The 18,891-nt window shown below is 45.9% G+C and overlaps 1 protein-coding gene across 3 annotated transcripts in view; it reads left to right on the top strand.

Moving 5' to 3' along the window:
• Positions 1-18,190, top strand: part of GMPPA (GDP-mannose pyrophosphorylase A) — a 249,860-nt gene extending 231,670 nt beyond the window's left edge. For all 3 annotated transcript variants that reach the window (XM_085650103.1, XM_085650104.1, XM_085650102.1), the window contains exons 10-13: positions 7,987-8,033; positions 10,653-10,745; positions 13,290-13,458; positions 16,566-18,190. In XM_085650103.1, the coding sequence (XP_085506229.1) occupies positions 7,987-8,033; positions 10,653-10,745; positions 13,290-13,458; positions 16,566-16,666 (410 nt within the window). In that variant the 3' untranslated portion in view covers positions 16,667-18,190. The remainder of the gene's footprint in view (positions 1-7,986; positions 8,034-10,652; positions 10,746-13,289; positions 13,459-16,565) is intronic.
• The last annotated feature ends 701 nt before the right edge of the window (positions 18,191-18,891 follow it).

Genomic DNA, 18,891 nt, shown 5'->3' with positions numbered 1-18,891 from the left:
TAATGCAGATACCCCTCATGACTACTTTAATAGCCCACTACTGTGTCGCGCGGCAGGCGGTTGACTCCCAGTTCTCCTGGAAGTACCTGCCCAAGAGGTATGTAATCCCCCTCACAGTCCATCCAAAATCTGTCGAGAGGAACCAATAATCCAGCCGGTTGGAAGTTCCGGAGGCGGGCGTGTAACATGAGAACTTCCTGAGAGTAGGGTGATGCTCTCGCCAGACATCCCGGAGGCCCAGCCCTTCTAATATGTCTTTTAACGCACTGGTCATTTTAGGTTTAGTGTGATCTCTTGGGGGTTCGGTGTCCAGGGTTCCATCCATGACACACTTTATGTCCCCGGCCAGTAACACAGGTGCCCCCAGATAAGGTGTAGCTCAGGGAAAAAGGAAGCGCTATCCTCATTATGGGCGTATTAATTAATAATGCATATTTCAGTACCATCTAACCTACCGTGTGGGATTACAAACCTCCCTTCTGTGTCAACCACATGATGCAAATGTTGGAAAGGCACCCCTGGCGCCACCCAAATAAATACCCCCTTGCAAACCCTGAATATGAAGTAGCATACATTTGTCCCCTCCATCTTTTCCGTAAACATGCTATAGTGTCTCCCCAGGTGTGTGTTTCCTGAAAGCAGGCTATAGTTACTTTATACCTCTTCAAATATGCCAGTATGCGCCTACGTTTTTCAAAGCCTGCAATGCCACGGACGTTCCACGTTAACAACCTATTAATGGAGGTCACCATAAGGTGTATATTTTACTCAACCGTGCACTCAGTGCTGGAATTACTATCAACTGACATTTGTGAAGGAAGGGTTCCTTAAAACATCGCCCCCACCCCCTGGGCAATATCACATCTCTCTCCCCACAACAACATAACAAGGTGGAGGCGTGTAGACGTCGCCCCATATCGGTGAAGAAATCCCTTTAAATTGACTCCTGTGGAGGAGAACCCCCCCTACACGAATGAACACTACCCACCCACCCTACTCTTGTAATATTGTGCCTGTAGCCGGGCCGAAATTAGAATACTCTGTGCCATTTTAAATGATTGAAAGAATAAATCTTTTGGTACCCCAATATTCTCTTTCCATTTTAACGACCGTTGTTCTAAGTCATCTTTCATCAGTGAGTTGAAAAGATTGTATTGGTCCGCCGTCTTTCTTATATAAAAAATCCCTTATTTGAAGAAATCTCTCTGGTCTATCTCGAACATCTCTCTGAGATTTTCGAAGGAGACGAGACCGCTTAAAGAAAAATAGAATCCGAGTTCTGTCAGTCCCACCTCTCCCCATCTTTTAATCGTGTGATCTTTAAAAATTTCCAGTAGATTTGTATTGCTTATAAGTGGTGTATAAAAATTGAGCCGACCGACTCCTATTAGTCTTCGAACAGTTTTCCAAACTTTGAAACCCCCCCCCCCCCATGTAGTGTCTTAAAGCAAACTTTTTTGTATGATTATCATTTAGGTAGCGCCAAACCCATCCCCAAGCTACTTCCCCCATTATAAGTTTGAGTGGGGTCGGGACCTCTTCAGTATCTCTTCCGATCGGTTTCTCTTGTGCTTGTACTAGATTATGTAGTAGTTTGGTGGCCCAGTAGTAAAGTCTTAAGTTCGGTAAGGCCCATCCCCCTCTTTCCCTGGGTAGTGTAAGGAATTTTTAAGCCATTCTTGGTTTGGTGTATGCCCAGATGAATCGTGGAAAAAAGGTCTTCTAGTTTCTTCAGGCAATCGATTGAGAATTCCAATGGGATTGCTCGCAGAAAATACAAAAACTTAAGAAAGTATAACATCTTGATGATATTACATCTGCCAATGATAGGCAAAATCAAACAGGACCTATCGAGACTACACAAGCTTCATCTATCTAATAGGGGATCTACATTATCTTTGACAATGTTATCGGAGATATTAATCCCGAAGTAGGTTGCATTCTTGGCCACTCTGGTATCATTTATCATCAGATTCCCATTGACCACTACTTGCGTTTTACTACGATTAAGTGCATAACCAGAGTGTCCCATACCTTTCTGCTTCTTTTTCAATTTCCTGTAAAGCAGTATCAGGGTTGGGAGGGTCATGAGGGCAATGTCGTCAGTATATGCCAACGCTTTTGTTTCCCAGCGGTGTGTCACAATAGGTCTGATAGCCTTAACTTATGTAGAAAAGGGTCGATGTATATCGCAAATAGCAAGGGTGAGCACGGACAGCCTTGCGGGTGCCTCTTGTTATGCTAAATGGGTCCGAGTGTGCTCCATTAACGAAAAGGCTAGCCGTAGGGTGGAAATAAAGCCTTTTAATAGCCTGCAATAGCCCTTTCCTACTAGCACCACGGTCAATGATGTAAGCTGAGTTCAGAGCTCACTGCATTTCCGATGAGATCTCATCCTAATAGTGAAGGGTTTTGGATTCATAAGTCATGTATACAGGTTTCAACAACTTATTCATTTGTATGCAGTCCCATGTCACAGGTCACAAATCCATACTGTGGTGCTGATGTAAACTGACGGGTGTGTGTTGTAGGAGACTGAGCCTATTTGTCGTTTGGACACAATCAACATGAAACCTTGTTATTCGTGACCCTAAACAATATGCCCTTCTCATCCGGATCAAAAGAGACAGCAGCCCACCCTTTACCTCACCATCTACCAAATGGCAGTGCTCAGGACTATTAAAAAGCAGCACCTTTCAGCAAAAGGACCTAATCGAGTTTCTCAAGGACCCCCTGCCTTCTCTTTCCCCACTTCATTGTCCAGGTCTCCTCTGTAGAAATTATAATTTTCAGGCATGTCAGCAATACACTTCCACTCTCTGAGATAAAAACATCACCTCCATATTCTGATCAGGACAGAACTTCTGGATAGAACCCACAGGCCTCCATTGCTGATTGCACTCATGCATAAATCCCTTGAGGATAAAGCAGCGTTCCAGGCCATGCTCAGCGGCTATCACAATAAGATCAGGGCGCCACCGAAAGCGCACGTTACTTCTACAATTGCCCTGGAGGGCAATTCTGCCGAGGAACTTTAAAAAGCGATAAATAGCTTCCTGAATTCTCGCGCCTGCACTGCTATCACTCCGACATCTCAGGAACTCTGCGATTCCCTAGCCACTTTTTCTTTAAGATAAAATGAACACCATCTACAAATGTTTACCCGCCAGTTTAGAACATTCAGATACAGAACTGGACCCGAGTCAACCACATCCAGATGCCAAGGCTGTAATGGAGAACATTGCTCTGAGGATTAGGTGCAGAAGATGCTAACTCTTGCCAGATCAGGTCCCCCTTAGATCCCTGTCTACCTAGGATAGTGACCGGCCTAGCCAACTGTCAGGCCCCATCAGTACAAACACTGTTCAATCTTTTCCCTAGCGTCTGCTAAAGTACCAACTGATTGGAAGGGTGTACAGGTATCTCCACTTCTTAAAAATCTCTCTGCCAATCCGGAAGCTCTTGCTAACTACAAATGTCTCTTGTTGCTACCTCTGCTACTACCTCTGCTCGCAAAAATTCTACAAAGTCGCATTAACCAACAACTAACATCCTTTCTAGGAAAACACAAGATCTTAGACCCCTCACAGTCTGGTTTTTTTAGCAATACATAGTACTGAGACAGCACTGTTGGCAGTCACTGATAACATCTTACTTTCTTTAGATGCTGAATCCCGGTTATGTTAGTGTTATTGGTTCTGGCTGCAGCATTCGACATGGTCTCCCATTCCATCCGCAGACTACATGAAGCATGTATCCTCGGCAGAGTGCTACTCTGGCTCAGGGACGTCCTTGATAACCTTACCCAACATGTCTGTCTGGGTCTGTTTAAATCAACAAAGATCCTTACCAACATAGGGGCCACCCAGGGTTCGTGCCTAAGCCAAGCTTTATTTAACATCTATGTAGCACATCTGGCACACATTGTGAGATCTTGTAGTGTATAGATTGTGTCATGCGCAGACAACACTCAACTTCTCATTTGTTTTGCTCCTGATCCAGACACGGTGAAAGACCAGTGTGTGCACTGGATGGTCGACAACTGTCTCCAAACGAATAGTGAGAAATCTGAGATTGTGCTGTTTGGCAAGGCTCACAAACTCTGGTCGGATGACTGGTGGCCTTCGGACCTTGGTCCAGCCCCTTCTCCCAAGTGAGGAGAAATGTGTGCGTAAAAATATATCAAATATTATCCAGGAGAGATCAAGTTAATGCTACATGCAGCACTTGTTTTGCCCTCGGCTCCCAAAATAAAAAAATTGCATTGGCTGCCTACCGGAAAGTGGGCAATCTTTAAGCTTTGCTGTTTGACGCAGAAGGCTTTATACCAGACCCAACCTGCACTCAAGACGTAGTTATAATCTGCCTTCCAGACAGTTAAGATCTTCAAACAAAGCTCTCCGGCAAGCCCCACTCATTCGCACCGCTAGATTTCGTGGCAGATCGTTTTCATATCTGACCCTGCATCACTGGAATAATCTCTCTCTGCACATCCACACCTTTTCCAACTTCATGAATTTTAAGAAAATGCAAAAAAAATGGCTGTTTTAAACAGTGCCCTTTTCGCCTGAGCAGCACAGCGCTGAGATACTTCTCCGGGAATGAGTCATGCGGTATATTAAGTACAAATAACAAGTAACACTATATGCAACACACAGATCACATACACACACACAAATGCTTAACGTGCACCTAGTGTGTTAGCGCAAGGATCTAGGTTAGTGCACAGAATCACAACGTTAGATGTTTGGGCAGTAGGCCTCCACTCCAGTAGCACCTATATAAAGGTCTGGTCACAACTACTGATTCACAGATCACAGTACACTGCCACCACCGCTCCTCATGATAAACCCCTGACAGGGACGGTATTCCACTTCAGTCAAGCGAGGTAACATTAGTTCGGCCCTCCAGGTCATAGGACCTTACTCATGTCAGGGGACAGGCCCAAGCCTTCATGTGTACACTGGATTAGCCTGGGGACAAATTCAAAAACTGGGATACCAGATTCTCTTACTCGAGTAAAAAGAGCAGAGGGCCAAGACTGTCCACCATGAAGGGAACACTCCCATCCCAACAGATGCCCCTCCCAGATCAGACTACCCGAAGCCTTACTCCACCATTCGAGAAGGCCAGTCATTGTAAGGGCAAAACCGATGGGAAGGCCTGTGCATTTCTGTGGTTCATCATCATGGTCCATCATGCAGGGCACAGTCCCACCCCAGCACCTACGAATAAGAGGTCACCCCTGTTGTTGCTGTGCCAGTGTGTCCTTCTGTTGCACTGTCAGCCTGCCCCTCCTTCCCTCTCTGTGCTCTTCCAGTGTGTCCTGCTGGGGAGGTATAACCTTGCTTGCCTCTGTCTCCAGTATGTTTACCTTGTGGAGTGTTAAGTGGCTCCCTCTCTATGTAAGCAAGTCCTTCTGGTCAGGTTCACATTGCCACTCTGTCATTGCTCTGCCAGTTTGTTCTTCTAGTGAGGTGTCACGCTGCCCCCCTCTGTTGGTGCTTTGCCAGTGTGCTCTTGGTGAGGTGTTATTGTGACACCCCTCTTCTGCATGGCATGGAATCTGTTAGTGTGTCCTTCTGATGAGGTGTCATACTGCCCCCCTCTATCACTGCTTTGCCAGTAAGTTCTTCTGGTGAAATGTCACTGTGAATCCCACGTCCCGCATGGTCTGTGACCTTCTAGTGTGTCCTTCTGGTGAGGTGTCCCACTGCCTCTCTCTGTCGGTGCTTTGCCACTATGTCCTTCTGGTGAGGTGCGCCCCTGCTCCCCTTCTGTCAGTGCTTTGCCACTGTGTCCTTCTGGTAAGGTGTCGCACTGCCTCCCTCTGTCGGTGCTCTGCCTCTGTGTCCTTCTGTTGAGGTGTCGCACTGCCTCCCTCTGTCGGTGCTTCGCCTCTGTGTCCTTCAGATGAGGTGTCGCACTGCCTCCCTCTGTCGGTGCTTCACCTCTGTGTCCTTCTGGTGAGGTGTCGCACTGCCTCCCTCTGTCGGTGCTTCGCCTCTGTGTCCTTCAGATGAGGTGCGCCCATGCTCCCCTTCTGTCAGTGCTTTGCCACTGTGTCCTTCTGGTAAGGTGTCGCACTGCCTCCCTCTGTCGGTGCTTTGCCTCTGTGTCCTTCTGGTGAGGTGCGCCCATGCTCCCCTTCTGTCAGTGCTTTGCCACTGTGTCCTTCTGGTAAGGTGTCGCACTGCCTCCCTCTGTCGGTGCTCTGCCTCTGTGTCCTTCTGGTGAGGTGTCGCACTGCCTCCCTCTACCGGTGCTTCGCCTCTGTGTCCTTCTGGTGAGGTGTCACACTGCCTCCCTCTGTCGGTGCTTCGCCTCTGTGTCCTTCTGGTGAGGTGTCGCACTGCCTCCCTCTGTTGGTGCTTTGCCACTATGTCCTTTTGGTGAGGTGCGCCCCTGCTCCCCTTCTGTCAGTGCTTTGCCACTGTGTCCTTCTGGTGAGGTGTCACACTGCCTCCCGCTGTCGGTGCTTTGCCACTGTGTCCTTCTGGTGAGGTGTCACACTGCCTCCCTCTGTCGGTGCTTCGCCTCTGTGCCGACGCCTCTCTCTGTCGGTGCTTTGCCTCTGTGTCCTTTTGGTGAGGTGCGCCCCTGCTCCCCTTCTGTCAGTGCTTTGCCACTGTGTCCTTCTGGTGAGGTGTCACACTGCCTCCCGCTGTCGGTGCTTTGCCACTGTGTCCTTCTGGTGAGGTGTCACACTGCCTCCCTCTGTCGGTGCTTCGCCTCTGTGCCGACGCCTCTCTCTGTCGGTGCTTTGCCTCTGTGTCCTTTTGGTGAGGTGCGCCCCTGCTCCCCTTCTGTCAGTGCTTTGCCACTGTGTCCTTCTGGTGAGGTGTCACACTGCCTCCCGCTGTCGGTGCTTTGCCACTGTGTCCTTCTGGTGAGGTGTCACACTGCCTCCCTCTGTCGGTGCTTCGCCTCTGTGCCGACGCCTCTCTCTGTCGGTGCTTTGCCTCTGTGTCCTTCTGGTGAGGCGTCGCACTTCCTCCCTCTGTCGGTGCTTTGCCTCTGTGTCGCACTTCCTCCCTGTGCCGGTGCTTTGCCTCCGTGTCCTTCTGGTGAGGTGTCGCACTGCCTCCCTTGCCTCTGTGTCCTTCTGGTGAGGTGTCGCACTATCTCCCTCTGTCGGTGCTTTGCCACTGTGTCCTTCTGGTGAGGTGCGCCCCTGCTCCCCTTCTGTCAGTGCTCTGCCAGTGTGTACTCCCTGTGAGGTGTCAGGCTGCCCTCCTCTTTTGATGTTCTGCCGGCTCGGCCTTCTGATGAGGTGTCACCCTGCCCCCTTCACTGAGGCTCCTCCCCGTATCTCGTTTCTATTACATTGTTACATTTCTCTCATTGCAAATTTCATTTATCACCAACCGATACATTGACAACCATTAATTTGCTTTTGAGATATTTCAGATGTTTTGGTGATAGTAATTGGCGCTGTAAAAACATTAACAATAATATAATGTTGATGTAGTGCCAAAATCCATGTGTGTTCTTTTTATTGTATTTTTCAGTTGCCCCAGGGCTGGGCACAGCTTTCAACCAAAGATGTCAGCTTCTCATTGAGGGGTGAGGGGAGGAGCACGGTTGGGAATTGGTGTTTGCTAGTTAATGAAACAGGATGAGAAGGTAATGAGAGTTATTAACAGTGCTTGCATGCCTTTTTATATTAAATATTTATTAGATGCAACCCAATGTAACCTAAAGTGTGGAAGTAAATTCATGGAAGTGTTGTACTATCACTCAGTAGAAATGGTATATATACACAAACATAAGGACTTGCATTGACTGGCTTTCAGGACGCTTTGATGCGCTTGATTGAAATAAAGTCCACACTGACAAAATCAAGATATTCCCAGATATTCATGGAGTTTTTTTATATTCAAAAATATTTTTTGTTTCTAATTAACTAAAAAATACTTGTCAGCCACACTCCATCCACCTCCTCACATTAGTATGTTTCTGTAACTTTTACTTGTCTGTTTCCAGGGAGTGTGTACATTCATCCTACGGCTGTCGTTGACCCGTCTGCAGTGGTGAGTATTGTACAACCAGCATCATTCACAGGTGTGACTTCTGCGGGTGGGAGGAATGCGCTCGTTTTATAAATGATGTCATGCAGTATGGTGATCGGGTGGATGGGTGCCAGCATGAGTCACCAAGTCTGGGTCTCTGAACCCCACCAACTGTACCCCTCCCAGCGGGCTTGATTCAAAATAACTTTTTCATGAGTAGGTTTAACTTCTTGGAAATTGAGGAGTACTCACATCAGTTCACAGATAACCCTTTTTTGAATCGGGACCACAGTGTGGAGGAGATGCCCCGATCATTCCAGCTGCTCCTCCTCTCTGCTTTGCCAACATACTCTTCTTGGTCGAGGGGAGTATTCCACAGCAGCTAAGCATGGGCAGCGTAACAGCATTCTGTGCTCTATATGACTTAAAACACTGCCTTGTTTGCAACGTGTCGTGGTTTCGTACTACGCTATGTTATTCTTACAGCCGTCATAGTAAACTCTCACTCTCGGGTAGAAGAGGTCGGGCCTTTTAGAGATCTTCTGAGTAGATTAGGGTCAGTTGGGTCCTTAGATTAGTCAGATGTTTTCAAGGATGGTGATGCCACTCCAGAGACAGCGCGGTTATTTATTAGGTAGAATTTAGTCTGGATACTTTGAGATATGTGGTGTCTGCGTCTCCCAAGCTAATTTGTAAAAAGCTTTGAGGGTTAGGCTGCCGAATGCTTCCCTCTGTCTAACCACTATCTTATACATACAGATGTATGCGTTGAACAGTTGTGCGGCGCATAGTCAAGGGTTTGACTGAGGACTTGATGAATGCATTGTGTAGGCTTCCACATGGTTACGTGGTTTGAGTCTGTCTTGTGACATCACAGGTTGGGCTAAGCACCACTGGCGCTAGAGGTGCATTTCCCCACACTTTCTGTCAAATGCAGTTTAAGCAAATCTCAGTTATTGTTTCAGCTTTCTAAAAGCTTTTCCCTAATGGCAGCCTATTGCTCTACCCCCGTTGCAACAACATGGCCTTGCATGCAGCCACTTCCTGCACCCTACAACCTCTGATCTCAGTACTCTGCTGTATTCTGTCCTGAGCACCTGGGGCTCCATGGAAGCTTCTTTGGGGTCTCGGAGAGGGTGGAACGGTCTTTGGGGGCTGAGCAGGAAGGATCTAGTACTTCTTTGAAGAAGAGGTCTTTGGACGCCTTTCCTTGTCCACTTCCATCATTTCCAGCAGCTGCCTCCTCCATCTGCTCTTATCTAAAAGTAGCTGCTTGGTTCTTACCATTCCAGTGGGGACCTTAGATTGCATCCTCCACCAGGTAACTTGAGCCCAGCATAATTTAGCTTCACTGACACCTGGGTCCAGCCACCCACCCCCAGCTGCTGTTGATACAATTATGTGGTGTTTGTAAATGTGGGATTGGTGTCTTTTGGACTACTTTGAAAAACACAGGCAAGATCTTTGTCTGGGCTTGGCTGACTGAGGCTTCCTGTTGGGCTTATTGATGCTTCATTGCATCACCAGCTGTACCACACGAGTCATACTCAGCATCACCCAGTTCAGTATGAATATGAAGAGAGGAAAATGACTGACAAATTTGCCTCAGGAAGACTTCGCAGTATCGCTCTAAACAAGCACTAGTGAGACTGAAACTATTTTTACTTCAAGCCTACTAGACTATTGCAAGATGTATTGTGGTCTTACAAGAACATACAGGGACTTGAAGCCCGCCCATTGCTGACATTGGTTAGCTGTCCTGTCACTCTTGTTTGCCTACTTCTCATTTGCGTCCTAGCTGATCAATCTTGTGTTTGTTTCTCCCATTTAGCTTTACCTCTTTATTATCGCTTTTGATTGACTGGCTTCCATGCTTCCACTGCTTGCTTTCCAAACACTACTTCTTTCTTTTGGGTTTCCCACATGTCCTTCTCTCCTTCTGCCCTCGGAGTTGGTCTTTGGTGTGTCTGTGCTTCCCTCACCCGTACCATGTTGCGCCTACCCTCGTGTACTTCGTCACCCTGATTGGTTTCTTGCTAGTGCGCTTCTTAACCACCCTTTCTGCATCACGGCCTCACCTGTTCCTTCTCCTCCCCACCCCCTCTCTCACCCTTTGCTTCTCATCCCCAATCCTCCCCTCCCCATTTCCTGCTCACTTGAGTGCTTCTACACCGCCCACCCCGCAGTGCTCTCGCCCACTGCTTCTCCTAGCTCCACCCATGCCTTCCTTGGTGCTTCAATCCACCCACCCACTTTAAAAATAGAAAAAAACATGCAAAAGCCTTTTTTATCAGTTTATTGTTACTGATCCAACTCTGTTCGTTAACTAAGCAGAAAAAGAGGTTCCAGCATCTTTTTGTAGGCGTGCTCACACGTTGTGGGCACCTGCATCAAAGTTTTTATTTTATTTTTTATCTTTAGGCCATGCTGCACAGCGTCAGGGATATTAGTGGACCCAAATGAATATATTGAAGATATCCATTTTATAAAACTAAAAATACTATGTAGAATTTCATCGTGCATCCGTAAAAATCATTGATGCGTCATATATTTTATATCGCTGGCTTTTTAATATGATTGAGTGTTCTAAACCTTTTTATCTTTGCTTGCTTACTGTGCTATGCTTTATTTTGTTTCCAGCTTGGCCCCAATGTTTCCATTGGTAAAGGAGTGACTATCGGAGCCGGGGTGAGGGTACGAGAATCCATCATTCTGCATGGTGCTACACTACAGGTAGGTGAAACTTTCTCAAAGAGCTGTCATCACCTGTAGAGGATATTGAACTTTTGGATTTGTTTTTACATTATATGGTGTTCCTGGGAGAGAAGAAGGTCTAACAGCACAATCACTGTGAAAGACATTGTTTAAATCACATGATAGATACAATTGAATAATCTGTTCCCAAAATTATGATAAGCGAACCGGGAGTCTAAGATGCACATTAGCCTGAACAGACACGCAAAATGCATATTAATCTGCCTCTCCCTGCCATTGACTCCTTAGATATAATATACTGAAATAAATTGTAATACATTTACTGTAGGCCTAGAAGCGAGTCTATTTTTTCTCAAGGAACTGTCTTGTCTGTACAGGAGAATGGTTTTCCAACCAATAAAGTATAAAATCTATGTTGTCTAAAGAACCTATTGAGGCTTAAATGAAGGCTCTACACCAGCTGCAAGCAAAGATGAGGCACATTACATTGAGGCAGATCATGGTTAGCGTGTATGCAAATTTTAGATTTTGCTTGCACGTTTAAGCGCAGTTGACAATATTTTGGCGAAGAATTTGCCCTCAAAACACATTTCTTCCAGTGAGAATTCTCATGCAAAGTGTGCTTATGAAGGCATGGTGGAGGGAAGGAAGGACACAGGTGTCTCTAAAAAAAACCTACTTTTCCCTTGATTTTAGTAAGATTTTTGGGATTTGTAATGCTTTGAAAAGCCTTTCCAAAGTGTGAAGGGAATCATTGGCAACTTTGAACACTCTTGCATTATGCCAGCCTCCGCCGTGGCCAAAGTGAATACTTCCAAATGTACCCTAGATAAGAACCTGGGGCATTGGTGGCATGAGTGACAAATTGGAATGTGCACATATGTCTTGAAGCCCAGCACTCAGGAGTCCGTCCACTGCTTGAGGTCAAGGCCTGATCATGGCGGATCTCTTGATCACGCTCCATTTTGATGTACTTCTCATGAGTTTAGTTCAGCTCAAAACGAGCCCTGAGCAGAAAGAACCCTGCATCCACTTCCATAGATGAGGCCATGTCTGTAACTACCTCACCTAGCAGTTATGTGACTGCACAAGGGAAGAATGTCTTGCCAAAACCCCAAATGAGGCGCAAATGGGATTTTGCTGCACTTACAACAACCATTGTTGCTTGCCTACAAACATGTTGCTATGTATATTCTGATTGGTGCACCTCAGGATGGGTGAAAACATACACAATTATAATGTTATCCCTCATTTTCAGAGCAACACATCTGAATGGTGTTGTAACGGTGCATCTACAAAATACCGCACCATGCAGTATCTCAAATTGCATGCCTATGATTTGTGCAAGACTGAAGGAGCCACAAAATGGGGAGACTTGGGAGAGAGAAAAAGACATATGAAAAGTCTTAATTCAGAGAGGGCCCCTCTGAGCTGTGTGCCTTCGGTACCGCAGATCTGTATATAAAGCCTGTGTGGTTCAGACCTCAAGTTCTGCTTTCCACTGGTCCAGTAGTTAAAATCATAGAGACAGTACCCATGCAGTGGTGCAAGTTGAGACGTCTGAATAAGGGAAGTGTGTAAATGCACCACAAAAAAACAAACACTTCCCCCTTTTTTTTATTTTTTTTATTTTAATAAAAAAAGAAACAGTGAGAAATAAATTTTATTTGTTTTTATTTTTTTCAAATCCCAAAGTCACTGTCCAAAAAGATCTTTTCAGATAAAGGATTCTTCCTTTCACGTGCAACAGAAGGATCTAGACTCCTTCACTCACCAGTTCAACAAATTGCACTAATAGTGGGAAATATCTCAAGTTTTTGTTTCGTTTTCCGTGATAGCCGATGTGTAAACGCATGACGAAACGCCAATTAATCAGCTACAAGCCATGCTGTTGTTGTCCTGAGGCCGATATACGCACCAAATGCAGCTACGTGGCAGCTCTGAAGCTCCGCAGACCAAACGTTGTAATTAATCCATTGTCTTGAAACCGGCCTCCAAGGATGCCACGTATACACTGTGCCACGCAAGAAGACATTGCTCACACGTTCTACGTACGTTCCACCCCTCACCTCAATGCTATCACAGCGGTGAACAAGGAAACGTCACAAGGCTCAGACAAAATCACAGACTCAGCATGGAACGCGTGCACGTAGAATTCCACCACGCATGTCACAGAAGACTTGTGACGCCTCCGTAAGCAAGGCGCTTGCACAAGGGAAGGGGTGACCTTTATGTAGGCCCAACAGCTCTCCAAACGTTCCCTAAAATGGCCCACAGCATAGGATTTTGTCACTTCCAAACACATTACTTTAAGTCTCCCAATAAAATGACGCCGATTTCACAGAATGGTTGCAACATCGATTTCAGTTAAGTGTTGAGATGATTCGCTCCTCGAATTGGTCCGGTTGACTTCTCGCTTCAGCGTAGTTCCTGAATGCTGAAATAATACTATCCAAGATTCTGCAAGTGCTCCCATTAATCATCGCCAATATGAAAATGCACCACACATAAGTCTTTAGTTCTTCTCTCCTTACACTTCTCTCAAGTCTCCTCTCTCTCCAGGATCACAGCTGCGTGCTGAACAGTATTGTGGGCTGGGACAGCACTATTGGCCGATGGGCGAGAGTGGAAGGTACACCGAGTGACCCCAACCCCAACGACCCCTATGCCAAAATGGATAGCGAGACACTCTTCAGAGATGGGAAACTGACACCATCCATCACGATCCTGGGTAAGAGGCTGCTTTTGCATTCTTGTACTTTCTTGTACTCAGAAGTTCTGTGCTTCCATCCTCGGACCTCTTTTTATGCTTAAATCAACCAATCAGGTTTCTTGTAAAGCGTGACCACTCACCCGTTAGGGTCTCATGGTGCTGTGAGGTGTGGTGGGGGAAGGGTAGGCAGAAGGGGGTGGGGACCATTCTGCGGTTCAGTTGAAGTGCCAGTTCTTGAGTTGCCTCCTGAATTGAGGCAGTGACTGTGATTGCCTGAGATGCAGAGGCAGTGAGTTCTAGGTCCTCACAGTGAGGTAGGAGAAGGATCTTCCTCCAGCCGAGGTCTTGCAGATCTGTGGGATGGTGGCCAGGGCCAGTTGGGTGGAGCGGAGATGTCTGTTAGGTGTGTAGAAAGATAAGCAGTGGTTGAGGTATGCACGTCTGGCATTGTGGAGGGCTTTGTAGACATGCTTGAGAAGTTTGAAGGCAATTATTTGATTGATTGGGAGCCAGTGGAGGTCTCTCAGGTGACCCGTGATGTGGGTGTAGCAGGGGATGTTGAGGATGAGTCAGGCAGAGGCATTCTGGATCTTCTGCCGTTTCTGTAGAAGAGTCTGAATGGTGCCGGTGTAGAGTGCATTGCCGTAGTCAAGTCTGCTGCTGACGAGCGCATGGGTGACCGTTTTCCTGGAGTCGGTGGGGATCCCCTTTCAATAGAGCAGGGACCGGCTCTTGCATGGCATCTGAGCCCAGCAAGCGTGATGCTTGAATTCGTATGGCGCAATGTGCAACTACCCTAGTTATGTAACAGCAGCCCAGCACACAGACGCAGGCCTGTGGCAGTCCTCTTTATTGAGAATCCCTACAGTGCACTCATCAAAGCTTCTCTTTGTCCCCTTTTGAATCTGCTTCACGTCAATGGTATGTTCACTGCAAAGCAGATTTCCCGCCTTATCTTTCAGCCCTGTCCTAGAACCCTGTCTCCATAGCATTGTCCCTAAACATGCGACTATACACTGGGGACACATCACCACACCGAACTAAAACGCGGTACACCACAGGCCCTGTGCAAGTCAGCTGCTGGTGGTTCAGCGCAGGTTCTGGCTGATAGGCTATCGCATGGGGGGGCTGCCCGTCTGTGATGCGCTGGCCAGGCCCTGTGCCAAAACCCTGCTGTGCACGGTGAAGGCCATTCATATAGGTGTTGGGCAGCCTGGTGGGTTTGGGGACAGGGCCTCGGTTTGAAAATTAAGTACATCATAAAAGAATTAGTGAAATTCACAAAAAATTACACCAGCTACAGACTGAATTATGGCTAAAACATGTTAAACCACTGAAATTTGCCAGTTATGGTTATGAAAGCACACACCCCATGGCTAATGCCACCCACTGGGCTCAAAACAACGGTTTGCCTAGAGGACAGAAACTAATAAGAGAGCTATCAAGACAACAACGCAGCGGGCGGGCAAGTTATGTTGTGTGCATCCAAAACCACAACTGATGCATTTTGGGTGTTTTTACGTATTTGAGCTGCAGTTTTCTTTTATTGAATATATATATATATATATATATATCTTTTTTTTTTTTTTTTTTACAGTATTTGTACCAATAGGCCTTACAGACAGCTGTGCTGTTACTCCAGGTCCAAGAAACTGTGGTGAAGCCAAAATATATCTGCATTGTTTCTGAGAAACTGTGCTCGCTTTTTCTTGCTTAAGATGTAGATAAGATGTACCACTTCGAGTGTAGAAAAACACAAAAAACATCGCTTTTACCAAAATAATGAACCTTCTCTTCATGTTAACTAAACAAATGGCAGTATCAGCGCCGTGATATCCCTCTGGGGATGAATGTAAGCGCTCTATACATACCGCTAAATAAATGGGTCCTGAACACTTCTATAACCAATTGTTGAGTAACCGGAGGGCATCCTCATAAGGGGGTGACTGTAACCAGGCCCTAGTAATAGGAATGGCAGAATCCATGGAAGACTTGGGGGGCATTCTGCTCAATAATTGTATTTCGATTCTGCATCCATTTAGCAGTAGAGGTCTTTGATGTCATTCTGTGTCGAAATATATTATTTTTTGCAGTAGCAGTCATTTCCCTGGCTGTGGCGGGAGTAAACAGTTTCTTAGATTGTTTTGCCTTTCAGTTTGACTGTTTCTCAACACTCTGGAGGGCTTTCAGTTCCCTACAGGAATTCCAAAGCTATGATTTTACAAGTGTAGCATATTCTGGAAAGCACAAATATCCTTTGTACTGTACTAACCACAAGGAATTACTCTTTGTAGCAAGAATTTATTTGGTCTTTTGGTTGTGGCATTACTTACTGTTCATTGACAAGTGACATGAAACAAAGGGATGTATTCAAGGACTTATCGCCACAGGAATGTCCCTTTTTTGTGACATTCCTGTGGCGATAATCCTTTTGCCTTATTTTCAAGGCGGCATTAAGCGCTTAATGCCGCCTTGTAATAATGCCCCTATTCACGCAACACTGCGCATGACAGGGGCGTTCAATGGGTGTTGCAGTGGGCGTTCTGCCGCAAGACCCATTGCTTTTTGATACTGCCCTATATTTACAAGGTATGGGGCAGCACCAAAACTATCACCACGGAATACCTGGTCTTAAGCAGGCGATACAAGGAGTAATGTTTCATTTCTCCTCGTATTTTGCTCCTTCCATGTGTGTTACATTCTGCGGCACACAAACAGCAAATCACCTGTAAAGATTGTTTATGTGCAGGAAGGGATACCTTCTGCGCATAAACAATCATTCCCTCCAAGGCAGTCACCCGTGCAACATGGCGCAAGGATACCTACACTGGCGCAAGGCAACTTCTTTAGCGCCAGCCCTAGGGGAAACGCAGAGGTGTGCCATACTTTTGTAAATACAGCGCACCCCTGAGTTTTGAAACTGATGGAGCATGACGTTGCTCCCCCAGTTTCTAGTAAATATGTCCCAAGTTGTCCACACTCCTCTCTAGATGAAGTTTGGTGCAAACTTTTGTGTAGCACGCTGATCTTTGAGATGTAAAGTAACTCTATGTTGTTAGTTGTGAAATCCTGAAGAAGGAAGAGTTTGGCTTCTTTACTATTCTCGTGTTGTTTTCCCTTTCCAGGCTGCAATGTTTCCATCCCAGCAGAAGTTGTGGTTCTGAACTCCATCGTCCTCCCACACAAGGACCTGGGCCGAAGCTTCAAAAACCAAATAATCCTGTGATTGGGCCATCAGGATCCTGGGGTGTCGACCACAACTCATGGAGAGGGAGCGGGGGACACTGGGGTGTGAATGAGATGGGTGTGTGCAAGCCACTACCTTTGTGAGTGTGAGCGTATGAATAGTAGTTCCTTGAGTCTGAAAGCTCAAAGGAATTGGATTTGTAAATGAATATTTGAATCCTCATGCTGTGAGTCACAGCAGTTAAAGACCTTCTCCATTGTTTTAAGGGGAAAATATAAAAAAAGACCACCTATTTGCTGTGGCAGCCTCTTGAATCGCATGAAGAAATAATTGTATTAGCCACATGGCTTACACAGAGGCAGTTATGGCTGTGGTGGAAAAGAGATTTTTAGAGAAGCGACAGTGTTACATATAGATAATTATAATCAATCTGAAGGTGTGACTTTGGCAAATGATGCTTTACCAATAGGTGGCTCGTAGAAAGATTTTCAGCTGAGGAATGATAAAGTTGTGGAAAATATGGCAGGTAATTTCTATTCACTGGAAGAGAAACTGTAACTGCCAGACATGTGCGACTTACAGGAAGAGGTAACAGAAAAGGGCACGTGACTCACGTTTAGAGGAAGTGACAAATTGCATACGCGTCACTCACAGGAAGAGGTAATACGTGCCTGTGACATGCAGGAACAGGAAGGTCTGACTGGCAGGTCAGCGAATGAGGTGGTTCTTATTGTGGGAGGTGGGCGCATCCCAACAAGAAGACACTGTGACTGAGGCACCATGGTTACGTCTCACAAGAAGAGGTAGGGAGCTGGCAGACAGAGCCAGCTAGAAGAGGTTAATGCCGGAACTGTAGTAAGGGGGGCCTTGGGAAGCACACCCGCACAGTAGGGGTGTGAACAGCAGAGATAATCTGAGAAAAAAGCAAGAGACCTTGAAAAGCACGACTCAAAAGAAAGAGAAGCTCTGAATGCCAGGGACGTGACTAGCAAGAAAAAATACTTTAACTAATAGCTTGCGACAAGAAAAGGGTGCGGACTGTGGAAAAGGAGTGACGTAAAGGAAGAGGGAACAATAATGGGCTGGGCACATAGAGGAAGTTTTAAGGGGCAGCTGTGAGACTCCGGAAGAGCTAAACCTAAATGGTAGATGAGTAACTCACAGGAAGATGAGGTTCTGGCCGTTGAAGGTGGGCCAAATGATAGCTCTGGCATCTGGGTGATGCATGCGATGGGATGGGAGGCTGTGCTAGATGGATGACCATGGAGGAGGAAGTCATGTCCGAGGTGGGCGTTTGGCTCATGGGTGGTGGAAGGTGGAAAGTGTGCGCAGATCAGGGGTTTACATGCTCTGATGCCTTTGAAATCACACCCAGGGGTAGATTTACTAATGTTTGTACGGGCACTCGCACAGTGCAATGTTGTATTTGTGTGTCTTCATAATATAATAGGCACTACATTGTGTGTTGTATTGTTCCACGCCAGTGTCCGTGGAAGACATTAGTAACTCTGCTTCCTAGTTTTTGTATATTTTCTTTAATAAACTATATATATTTGCAATGTTCCTCTTTGTTGATTTCCCCTTTCCGTGAGAGTGATCTACACTACAAACGAGTGCAATACATCACTTTAGGAATTTTTGAGAATTTAGAAGAATCTGCACATCATGGGTGTGAGGCCTTTCCTTGGAGTCCTGAGTTATTGAAGGGTTATTGATCCATGTCCTGTGTGGTAGTCATTTACTATTGGCATCCCAGTGCCCCATTACTAATGCCAATAACATTCAAATGACTGTAATGTCCAATCAGATCTTTATCTTAAAGTAAAAGGGACTTTAATAGGGAAGTCAACAGAACAGTTAAATTCCTTGTAGACAAAGAAAACCAGAAGGTGAAGGCAACATTTGACAAAAATAAAGGACCTCATGCTTCAAAAGGGTACTGGGGCAGGGGAAAATGAACATATTGAGATAAAACACCCCCTCTTCCCATGTAAACATTAGCAATTAAGTCAATATTTTAGAGCCCAGAAACACTCAGATGTTATTCATACATTGCATTCCATATTCTTTTTTCAATTTCATACAAAATATGAACATTTCTATACAATACACAATATTGCACAGTGTATTGCAAAGCCTATGACATTCTCTAATAAATAACCTTCTGCAACTCACATAATAACACGACTATCTCTCTAAAATCACTACACCGCACTCATCAACATTCACACACCACTACCCGCAGTCACTTATTCAATACAACC

Source organism: Triturus cristatus, chromosome 3_2 (genome assembly GCF_964204655.1).
Source record: "Triturus cristatus chromosome 3_2, aTriCri1.1, whole genome shotgun sequence".
NCBI classification, from domain to species: Eukaryota; Metazoa; Chordata; class Amphibia; order Caudata; family Salamandridae; genus Triturus; species Triturus cristatus.
The sequence above is the reverse complement of the archived record's forward strand: the minus strand, read 5'-3'. Positions and strand labels throughout refer to the sequence as shown.